The sequence below is a fragment of the Heptranchias perlo genome, chromosome 36 (assembly GCF_035084215.1).
Source record: "Heptranchias perlo isolate sHepPer1 chromosome 36, sHepPer1.hap1, whole genome shotgun sequence".
Classification (NCBI taxonomy): Eukaryota; Metazoa; Chordata; class Chondrichthyes; order Hexanchiformes; family Hexanchidae; genus Heptranchias; species Heptranchias perlo.
The window spans coordinates 6,481,771-6,493,883 of record NC_090360.1 but is presented as its reverse complement, the minus strand read 5'-3'; the positions used below and the strand labels follow the sequence as shown (position 1 = coordinate 6,493,883).

General features: G+C 41.7%; 1 protein-coding gene across 1 annotated transcript in view; it reads right to left on the bottom strand.

Moving 5' to 3' along the window:
• Positions 1 to 2,777: 2,777 nt before the first annotated feature.
• Positions 2,778 to 12,113, bottom strand: part of si:dkey-192p21.6 (uncharacterized protein LOC565246 homolog) — a 67,564-nt gene continuing 58,228 nt past the window's right edge. The window contains exons 10-12 of the mRNA XM_067972329.1: positions 11,884 to 11,954; positions 6,705 to 6,817; positions 2,778 to 3,001 (exon numbers count right to left, since the gene is read on the bottom strand). Of these exons, the coding sequence (XP_067828430.1) occupies positions 2,820 to 3,001; positions 6,705 to 6,817; positions 11,884 to 11,954 (366 nt within the window). The 3' untranslated portion in view covers positions 2,778 to 2,819. The remainder of the gene's footprint in view (positions 3,002 to 6,704; positions 6,818 to 11,883; positions 11,955 to 12,113) is intronic.

Sequence of the window (12,113 nt, the reverse complement as noted above, 5' to 3'; positions counted from 1 at the left end):
TGAGATGTGTCCTTCACATTTCATTTCACCTGAAATGTGCTCCAACTAACACAAAGTGTAGACAACCTGCTGCCAAATTCCATTGGGATGTAGCACATCTCAGAAACCTAATCATTCATCAGTAAAATCCATACGTCCGCTGGATCTTTTCTGTTGTATAGACCACAAGATGGTCAAGATATCTTTTTTTCTCAAGTATTTGATGTTCATCAATAATCTTGCTAAACAATTGAGAGGGCTGGATCCACAGGACAAGTTCCTGATCTTGTCCATTCCAACAGGAAAAGGCAAGTTTTCCTAGCAGACAGGGAATAGAAAGCAGCTGAAGAATTACCGCTCAGGAAGAGGATTATTTTCAGAAGTTTGGAAGCAGGTTGCCAGCCCATCCTTTCACCCCGAAAACTACCCAAGCTCTGGAGGTCTTTAAAGGGGGAGGGTGGGGATTAACTAAAAATTGAGCTGCAGGGAACAATTTTTGAAAAATAAATCAAAATGGGCAACTTACGCTCCTGTCAATGAGCAAACAGCAAACTCCTCTGCAATGATTAACTCTTAACAAGTAGACTTTGCTGAATCTGCAGGTGATTATAAGATAGCAATCTTGGCAGAGGAGGGGGTGAAAGAGGTTCAGCTGTTTTATATGGAAGCGATCAATGGACCCACCAAACTGACTAGAAAGCACTAATATAATTGAGGGATTCAGATGGACATTCTTCGCTGAGTCATTTTACTTTGTGGCACAAGCATCTCTTTCAGATGAGCACTAAATCCTATTAGCTGGCACAGGCGCAATGGGCTGAATGGCCTCCTTCTGTGGAATCATTCTATGGTTCTATTAACCTGCCTTTCAAATATATTATTTTAATTAGCTTTTGGGTATTTGCATTTTAGTGATATTTTTTAAACAAGGTATACTTTATAAAGCATAGACTAAAACTCTTACAGTAAGTCTAAAAAAGAAAAACATACATGCATTTATATCGTGCCTCATCACATCTCAAAGTATTTCACATACAATGAATTTCTTTGAAGTGCAGTAACTTGTTATGCAGCAGTTTTGTGCAAAATTCCACAAACAGCAGTGAGCAGTTTCTGGTGGTGTTGGTTGATGGAGGAATGTTAGAAAACTCCCTGCTTTTCTTCAAATAGTTCCATGGGATCTTCAACATCCACCTGAATTGGCACTAATGCATAAAATCTACTCCATTTATTCCATTGCTGAGGTCTCATTTCACTTCCTGCATTTAAGGTATATATCAAGCAGTTTATGATTGACGGTGACTACAGTTTTCATGAAAAGAGGTAATTGACAGATTTGCAAATCTCCTGCCCTGTTTCTAACATTTCTGATGTGGAGATGCCGGTGATGGACTGGGGTTGACAATTGTAAACAATTTTACAACACCAAGTTATAGTCCAGCAATTTTATTTTAAATTCACAAGCTTTCGGAGGCTTCCTCCTTCGTCAGGTGAACGATGTAACATCGTTCACCTGACGAAGGAGGAAGCCTCCGAAAGCTTGTGAATTTAAAATAAAATTGCTGGACTATAACTTGGTGTTGTAAAATTGTTTACAATTGTCTAACATTTCTGGTTGAGCTATCACTTAGACTCAGGGAAGACAGTCTAAAAGTAAACAGATTAATCATTATTGGTCATGCTGTTGGCTCCTCTGTTGCCACAATTTTGCCATCACAGTTAAGGGGTACTTAAAAAGCTACTTTCATTGGTGTGGTCTGCATCAAATCAGGATTGTGAAGATTCACTAGATTGGTGCCAAGGATACTTATGAAGAATGGCTTGAAACATTGGGGCTTTCACACTAGAACTGAGAAAGTTAAGGGCGAGGGGGGATCTAATAGAGGTTTTCAAACTTAATTAAAGATTTTGAGAGGGTAAATAGTGAAAGATTGTTTCCACTGGTTGGCAAAGGGGTAATAAGGGGGCATAGACTCAGGATTAAGACCAGGAGAATGAATGGCAAGATAAAAGAAACAAGAGAACAGGCATCATGGGCTGAATGGCCTCCTTCTGTACTGTCATTCTAGAGCAGATATATGGTATATGGGCTGTTGGAAATGTCTGAAGTAAACAAAGTTTAGCCAGACTCAACCCACTCCTAGTCTAACATTTGATACTAAATTGATAATCTAGATCAAGGACGCCTTGTGTGGAAATGCCATGCTGATGTAGTAAGGGATGCTTGTTTGAGGTTGCGGTTACATTGCATTGTTGGGGTAGTGTACAGTAAGCTTTACCTTGTATCCGGGTCGGATGAGAGAGAACGTGCCTACATAACAGCCACCACTGCACTTCAAAGTAAATTGAAATGCTTTGGAATGATTCAGTGATTTGATGAGGTGATATATAAATACAAGTTCTTTTTTTTTTGATTTGACATTGGATACTAAAAGTGGAAAAAATGTCACTTCTAATTGTCAACAGCCTTTGGCACGAAAATCCCTTCCCCAACAAAAGATTTCTTGGTCTTTATCACAGCTACTGGTTTTCAGTTTTCATAGAAAAAGGGATGGATTTACAGTGGTTAAAATCCCAGACACTGGTTAAAATCCCAGAAGCCAATGTGATAAACTATCTAGATTAGTGGCCCTGATTGTAATTCAGGCAGCCTGTGTTGACTGGCAGGGATCCCTGATGGACCTGTCTGTACAGACCGTTCTGCAGGTAAGGGACAGGGGTAAGGATGGGCTTATGATTGAGAAAAGAAAGAGAAGGAAATTAACAAAATAATGCAACGATTTTGTTTTAATTCCAATCTTTAACATTTAATTACTTGGTTCCATTTATTCCTGTGCAAATTAGATTTTTAAGAAGAATTTCTTCCTGTACAGCAGGTACGCGATGAACACCCAGACTGCCGTTCCCACTAGGTCCTGGAGGAGGCGCTCAGCATGCGAATTCTTGTATTTCATTTCCCAGCTGAATGGGAAGTACCAGCCCAATACAGAGTGCCCAACATACACAAAGATTGAATTCATTCCTGTATGTCAACAGAGAACAAGAATAATTAGGATTAGTCTTCAATTCCCTCCACAGTCTCGCTCTATTGTCCTATGTCCCTGCACACACCTCACTTCTCCCCTATTCCCTCTGCTCCACCACAGGGGGCTGATTTTTCATTAACCACAGCCCTGCCCTCTGGAATTCTCTTCCAAAACTATTTTGTCTCTTTGCCTTTAAAAGTCCCCTTAAAAAAAAAATTCTCTTTGACTGTTCTTTCAGTCATCCCCTCCTACCTTTCCCTTTTCCTTCCTTAAATTTTTGTTTTCTCCAGCACCTGTCCCACACAGCCGGAGTATCCAGTGCCTGCTGTTGGAGGCCAGGGGGGGGGGGGGGGGGGTGGGGGAGGTTCCTCCTGTTCTCTGGTGGTTTGTGCCTGACTCCACTGGAGTTACAGCAAGAATCCAGTGGAACCCCAGAGAAAGATTGGGCCACTTGCTCTAATTGCATTTCTCTGCCATTTTATAATTCTTCCTTTTCAAAGACTGATCGAATTCCTTTTTAAATGATGTCATTGTCTCTGCCTCACTTGTGGTGAAGTATTCCCGATGAAGTTCTAATAACCTCTGTGTGAAAAGATTTCTTCTCACTTCCCCCTTTGTAGAGGAACTCTGGGTTTGACAGTATCTTTATAACAGTGCAAGATATCATGAAAGGCCTTCAATTTCTCAGTAAGGATAATGTATGTTACTTTATACTAGAGATTTGCTAGGTCATAGGCCGGGAAATTCCTCGGAGGTGCTCCTGCTCCTGCAGCCACAATCTCGCCAGAAGTGCTGTTTCTGCTGCAAATCCGGCAAAGTTGAGGCGACGGAGTGGGAGCACCAAGGAATTTCACAGCCTAGAATCATAGAAATTTTGGTAAAGAAGGAGGCCATTTGGTACATTATCCCTGTGCCTGGGTGAGGTCCTACTCCAAAGATACCTAATCTAATGCCAATTCTCTGATCTTTCCCTGTACCCTTTAATATCTTTGCTCTTCAAGTTTTTATCTGATTCCCTTGTAAATGTCACGACTGAACCAGCTTTAATAGCCACTTGTTCCAATAACCCCGTGTGCGGAAAAAATTCCTTCCTACTTCCCCCCCATTGTACTTCTGGTACCAATCCAATCCAAAACGTTTTTGCCCCCTTGCTTTGATTTACTGACTAGTGGAAATAATCTTTCACTATTTATTCTCTCAATAACCTTTCCTAATTGTGAACACTTTTAAAAAAAAATGAATTAACTCTTCAAAATAAAACATTTATAAAGAATTTCACAGTATGTCAATAAATAGGTTGCTACAACTGTGCCTCATTGCCCTGTTCAAACTGAACATGACCACTAAACAGAGAGCTTAATCCTGCCTGGGCAATTGGTACATTTACATCAATAAATAACTCAATGACATCACTGCTTTAGTAGTCACATGGGCTTCACTATAAAGAGGCACTGGGTCAGCTCATTTCAAATGATGCATTTCCTAACTGCATCAGACAGACAGAAAATAGCTGCTGCAAGATCATTCTCTTCCCTCATTAAACCGTCCACATTCCATCTGTTCTCATTTACACCGAGTATAAATGGGAATGATACTGGTTCTCTATCAGACCCTGGAGTGTGTTTTTTTTTAGACTTACGTGAGAAATACTGCTGAGCAGAGAAGCTACAGCTTTCAGTACATTACCTGCTTTTATTTCCATTTTTGTACTGATTTCTTTTCCCACTATTTCTTGTTCTGTGCGTCACGGTTTCGTACGGCCACACGACAAGTTTCCCATCCTCACTGTGCCATCACGGCAGGCGATAAGCGGAAGACAGGTGCAGAGAGGGAGTGAGCGAAATTGGATGAAGAGTCACCTCGTTGGTTGACTCTTGTATATCTCTGGTAGTTGATTGCACAACAATATTGGTAGAAGTCTGGGACCAGATCAGGAGCCTTCCTTCCAAGAGTAAGAGCTAGAGCCTTCAGCTATCACAGCCCTACTTTCTGGAACTCCTTTACTAAATTATTCTGCCTTGCTTCAACTCTTCCTACATTCAAAAGTCTCCTCAAACCTATATCTTTGACCTTGCCTTCAGCTACCTCCATAAATCTTCTCCCAATCCGTATTTGGTGTTTGAAATCTCTCCACCGTCACTATCCAAGACAATGAGGTTCTATATCCCCAAATATTCTGAGATCCTACTACACAGCTCAGCATCGGAGAGATCCTATCTTGTATAAGAATCAAATCCAATCCAAGATAATACAGTATCCAGTCAGGCTCTCACCTAACTCGGTACTAACCCACAATGTCAAATGCTGCTGCCCCTGTCAAAAAGATGAAATCCGCATTATATAAAAAGCACTGCAGGTGAACATTCTTAATGTGCGTTCCCAGTACATAGCCTCATCCATTGGGAGAGCACCTCGGGAAATCACGGACATGCTCCCTGGATGGAAAACCACACGGAGTGTACCCACGGTTTCCTGTGGGTGGGGAGGCTCTGCATTGAGAGCGCCATTCGGAAAATCAGCCCTTAATTGTCCAGCAACGGATTATAAGCTGCAATCTAACATCAGGACTCAGATGACAGACAAATCAATCAACCTTTGCCCACTAGGTTTGTGCCACCTGAACCCCTCAACTGGATTATTGCCTCGTAATTCACTGCCAGCCATTGAACATCCTATATATATTCTATAAGCAGAAATAGTCTCTATACCCATTAATGTCACGAGGCTAGAAATTATTGATGGCAATAGCAATTAACTCTCAATGCATTCGTATAATATTTCTCTGTCTGCTATTTCAACAGAGGCATTAAGCTGCCTTTGTCACTATTATAACCAACAGCAATTTCTAACCTACAGATACTAATAGACTATTAGAATGTAGTGGCCTAACTGACCAAGACAGAAGACAACGTGCAACTGAAGTACTTATTTGCAGAATGTGATCAGTAGGGCACAAATGGCACTGCAGGTTTGTGACTGGTACAGTTATTCTGTGCCCCCTTCTGTCCTTTCTATTAGAAAGAAAGACTTACATTTATATAGCGTCTTTCATGACCTCAGGATGTCCCAAAGCGCTTTACAGCCAATTAAGTACTTTTTGAAGTGTAGTCACTGTTGTAATGTAGGAAACACGGCAGCCAAATTGCTCAAAAGGTCCCACAAACATCAATGTGATAATAACCAGATAATCTGCTTTTGTGCTTACAACACATGCTTCAGGGTGTTTTACTCTATTAATGTGGACCTTCAGCTGCAATGCACCTCTCTTTTCACCATTCTAGCACTGAACACCAAAACATTCATCAAAGTCACAGAAATAATGCAACATTGCTCATGAAATTCAACGGCTGCCTGAAGCTAAGCTACAGAAATATCCCGAGCCCTTTTCATTCAGTGTGATGAAACTGGATGAAATATCTGAATGTCACTTCACTTTGTTCCAAGCTACTCAAAACACAATGCAATTGTGAGTGACGTAGAAACATAGAAAATAGGAACAGGAGTAGGCCATTTGGCCCTTCAAGCCTGCTCTGCCATTCAATATGGTCATGGCTGATCCTCCTCAACACCATATTCCTGCTCTCTCCCCATATCTCTTGATGCCTTCTGCATCTAGAAAGGTGTTCAGGGTTCTTGCTACTTGGATACTAAGGATTAGGATCTAGTGCACAACACACGAAGATGACTCCAGCTGCTTACCTGGGAAGATGAATGGCTCTCCACCCCACCACTCCTTCATGTCTATAATGTAGTACATCAGACTCAGCAGGATGAAGGAGAAGCAACCCATTGTGGTGATGAAGGACAGGGACCTAAAAAGATGCCAGTAAATATAGTATTTAATAGAAAGCACAAATGACATTAAATAAATCCATCTGCTATAAACACAGAATTCTGAACCAAGTATTGATTCAAAGGGGTGATTCTGTGATTCAAAGGTTCCTATGGAGAATGTGCTCATATTAAATCAACAAATAGAACAAAATCAGTGGCCATGCGCCCGTTATTTCTCAAGATGCACTCCCCATTGGAAGCATCAGATTATGGAATGCACCTTTAAATGTGAAAACTGTCTCTCATTTGTCACACTGCTTGACCGACATCCAGACCTGGATGAGCAAAAATTACCTTCAACTAAAAATTAAGAAGACCAAAGCCATTGTCTTTGATCCCCGCTGCAAACTCTGTTCCCTAGCCACTGTCTGAGGCTGAATCAGACCATTCGCAACCATGGCATCCTATTTGATCCTGAGATGAGCTTCCGACCACATATCCGCTCCATTACCACTTTCACCTCTGTAATATCACCCGCCTCAGCTCATCTGCTGCTGATGCCCTCATCCATGCCTTTGTTACCTCAAGATTTGACTATTCCAAAGCTCTCCTGGCTGGCCTCCCATCTTCCACCCTCCATAAACTTGAGCTCATTCCAAAACTCTGCTGTCCATATCCTTACTCGCACCAAGTCCCATTCTCCCATCACCCCTGTACACCATGACCTACATTGGCTCCCAGTCCAGGAACGCTTCGATTTTAAAATTCTCATCCTTGTTTTCAAATCGTTCCTATCTCTGTAACCTCCTCCAGCCCTACAACCCTCTGAGATCTCTGTGCTCCTCCAATTCTTGTCTCTTGCGCATCCCTGATTTTAATCGCTCCACCATTGGCGGCCATGCCTTCAGCTGCCTAGGCCCTAAGCTCTGGAATTCCCTCCATAAACCTCTCTGCCTCTCTCTCCTCCTTTAAGACACTCCTTAAAACCTACCTCTTTGACCAAGCTTTTGGTCCTAATATCTCCTTATGTGGCTCGGTGTCAAATTTTGTTTGATAACCCTCCTGTGAAGCGCCTTGGGACGTTTTACTATGTTAAAGGCGCTATATAAATGCAAGTTGTTGTTATTGTTGTTGAAAAAACAAAGACTTTATGTAGCACCTTATCACATCTCTCAGAAACACAGCAAGACACCTTGCATATGAGGAATTACTTTGAAGTGCAGTGGCCGTTACGATGGCAAATGTGGCAACCATCTTGTGCATAGGAAGACCCCACAACCAGCAATGAGATGATTGCCCAGTTAATCTATTTTTGGTGATTGTTTGAGAGAGGAATGCTGGACAGGACACTGAGAACTCACTGTTATTCTTTGAATAATGCCATGGGATCTTTTATGTCCTGGATCAGACTCGGGACCTTAGTTCAATATCTGATCCTAAAGACGGCATTGTCATGTTTTTGGCTTTCACCAAATATTTCCCTCAGCATCGAGGGCCACACCTGCTAAGGGTTAAAGGTAATTGCCATAACTGAGCCCATGCTCCCTTCAGACCAAATTGTGACATTATACACGTAAAATTTGGTAACATATCATTGGCCAAGGGTTGAACAGAAACCTGTATTACTATATTTAATTACTACATAGAATTTACAGCACAGAAACAGGCCATTCAGCCCAAAGCCAATGTTTATGCTCCAATGAGCCTCCTCCCACTCTATTTACTTCATCTCACCCTATCGACATTTCCTTCAATTCCTCTCTCCCTCATGTACTTATCTAGCTCCCCATTAAATGCTATTCGCCTCAGTTAATCCTTGTGATAACGAGTTCCACATTCTCACGTCTCTCTATGTAAAGAAGTTTCTCCTCAATTCCCTATTGGATTTATTAGTGACTATCTTATATTTATGGCCCTTAATTTTGGACTCCCCCACAAGTGGAAACATCTTCTCTATGTCTACCCTATCAAACTCTTTCATAATCAGGTCACCATTACTAGATAATGACATGAACCCGCTCATGAGCTCCTAGACATAGTGGAAGAATCAACCAGATTGTTCTACCAGACTGTGCTTCATGCTTTTAATGAACCTGTTCCATAATTTATAGTAACAGATAAACAGTAGCAAGGGACAATACAACAACTTGTATTATATTTACTCATACTCCTTCCCCCGGTACAAAACAATTAAAGATTTGACACTTTGCTAATTCTACTGTTGATACTAAACCTAGGCCGACATCCATACTGTAACCAGGTGATCTGTAATGGCCCTCAGAGCTCCGTGAGACCACCGGCATACGAGTCATGGAATAGTAATACAATAAAGAACTGGTATGCATGGACCCCGCCCCTCCCACCACCACTTTGGGATTATAACCCTGGCTGCCCCAATGATTGATAGATAACGATCATAGAGCTAGCCAGAAAGAAAGGTAGCGAAGGTTGAGGGTAGCCAACCTTTGATCAACGCTGATGACTTTGCAACTAAAACACTAGCATATTAAGGCCATCTAGACCCCTTCAGACTCAATTGATCATTCACAGAACAAAGCAAGTAAACCAGATTGTAATTGACACATGAGCATATGAAACATTGTCTTACTACAGCTGGTTACTGAGTTTCTCGGTAATGTTTGCATATTGAGCTTGATGAAGTTGTAATAAGACACATTTGAAGCCATCTCCCAGACATTAGATATTAAAAACACAGAGGCTTTCTTATGATTTAAAATGTGATAAAACTCTCTATTTCTCTGAAGTAACTCTTAATAACTCCCTCAGTACTACACTGGAGAGTAAGCCTGGATTATGAGCTCAAGTCCTTTTACTGGACTTGAACCTATGTGATCTAACCCAGAAGAAAGAGTGAGTCAAGCTGTAAACAACTCCTTTAAAGTCCTTAACTCATTTATGGAAATCAGTAGTTCTTAATAGAATAGTCAGTGTGATAAAAAATATTCCTGTGAATGAGGGTCAGGAGAATAGGGAAGCTTTCTTTCCACTCACTGGAAATGCAAGATCAGGCCTGCATATCTAAGCATACCCTGTGCATTTAAGTACATTAACTGTCACTGTCTATTTCTCCAATCATAAACTGACCATTAATGAAAGCCGACATTACAAGGAAATACATTGTTGCCTCTTGCTGCATCTCATGTATGTCAGGAGGCAGATAATCAATGAACAATACAAGATTTTGTGGTTGCCAACAGCTGATTATGTATGCAAAATAATTTGAATCAAGGTTGAAAACTGGATAAACAACAAAGATCAGGAGCCATTTTTTTTAAAGACCTAAAGTGTCCAGGTCCAATGCAGAAATCACCCTTATTTCTAAATCACTGTAAAAGTCCTGATCAAATGGTATCGGTGTTTTCCCAATTCAATCCTTCAAAAGGGAAGTCCAATGATGTTGGTGCTGATAAAAATTCTATTTTCATACCCTTTGACAATGCTCTCCCCCCTGCTCTGTGCACACTGTGAATCCTCTCCCCCTGCTCTGTGCACACTGTGAATCCTCTCCCCCTGCTCTGTGCACACTGTGAATGCTCTCCCCCTGCTCTGTGCACGCTGTCAATGCTCTCCCCCTGCTCTATACACGCAGTCAATCCTCGCCCCCTGCTATAGAGAACACTGTCAATGCTCTCCCCCTGTTCTGTGCACGCTGTCAATGCTCACCCCCTGCTATAGAGCACGCTGTCAATGCTCTCCCCCCTGCTATAGAGCACACTGTCAATGCTCTCCCCCAGCTCTGTACGCCCTGTGAATCCTCTCTCCCTGCTCTGTGCACAATGCAAATCCTCTCTCCCTGCTCTGTGTGCATGGTTAATGCTCTCCCCCTGCTCTACACAATAACAGGGTAAATTTTCTGCTTATATGCTTCTGATGCAAAGCCTCACCTGCCGAAGCCACATATCGGATGCACAAGCCATGATTTTCCTTTAAGGGTTGATTCCCTATTATGTGCCCACAATGGGTTACTGAGGTACCTCACTATTAGAATGTACTTGGAAAATCAAAGTACAGTCAAATCCTCTTGGGATGGATCCTACTTGATTGGCTTTCTTCATAACAGCTTAACAGTGAGTGGACAGTTTCAGTGAATGGTCAATAATCATGCCCATTACCCTTTTCTTTTTCACCGTTACAGGTTTTTTGCACCCTGTTCCAATGACTATTAACTTACAGCATAAATTCAGTCATCCCGCACTCCCAGCTGGGAGCCACGGTCAAAGGGAATGTGGGTCAGAGATTAGGTGCTAGCTATTTACAACCCTCACTCCCTTTGAAGACAGCTCCCTGCTGGGGTCATGATGAGTGGCAAACAGATGTTATACCCTGCCAAACAACTGGCAATGCAAATAATGCTGCCTGAGTCACTACCCTCATGTCCTTTGGAGCAGGCCCACTAGATGTAAGTCGCAGAACAGCTTCATACATCCAGGTTCAAATAGGAAGGAAGAAAAGAAAAAATAATTTTAAAATAGTTTTTTTTTTAATCAAAAAAAATTTCACACCACCTCTATTTTTATTGTTCAGTTCCAACATTTCGAAGATAGTTAGTTACAGCTATCAGCTCAGCTAGTCGGTGGGTCTCTCACTGTTGGGTCAGTGGTTGTGGGTTCGAGCCCCAAAGCAGGATAGAGTACATAATCTAGGCTGACACTCCAGTACAGTTTTAAGGGAGATCTGCATTGTCGGAGGTGTCATCCTTTAAATACGACACTGAAACAAGGCCCCGCCTTCCCGTTCCTGGATCCCATGGTGCTGTGTGAAGAAAAGCACAGAGTTTTCCCAACGATTCTCCCTCAACCACCATCACCACCAAAATATCTAATTGCTGTTTATGGGATCTTGCTGTGTATAAAATGGCTGCCACATTTGCCCAAGTAACAACAATCACTGCACTTCAGATTGTGTAAAGCACTTTGAGATATTTCAGAGATGTATGATAGGAAGTAATATAAATGCAAGTCTTTCTTTCCTAAACAGCTTGAAAAACCATATAAGTCACACTTTGACAGCCTCCAATTAAAGAATTCCCATTTGTCCTCTTCCAATGGAATGGCTTTTTCCGGTAGAATGAAGCAATGCTTACCAGAGGTTTTTATTGACAGGGATGAATCCTTCCTCCCTTCTGCATTTTGTAAGAACAGCAGAAATAATTCCCTGTGGGAAGAGGAAAGACAGAGTTGGTCAATACAGAGCTAAAGGAAGGAAATCCATGCGCGCGTGGAATGAGAAACAAGAGAGATGTCCAGGGCAATCTTTAAGTGTTCTCATTGATTAAACAATCAAACAATGCATCAGACTAACCACACAGATAGT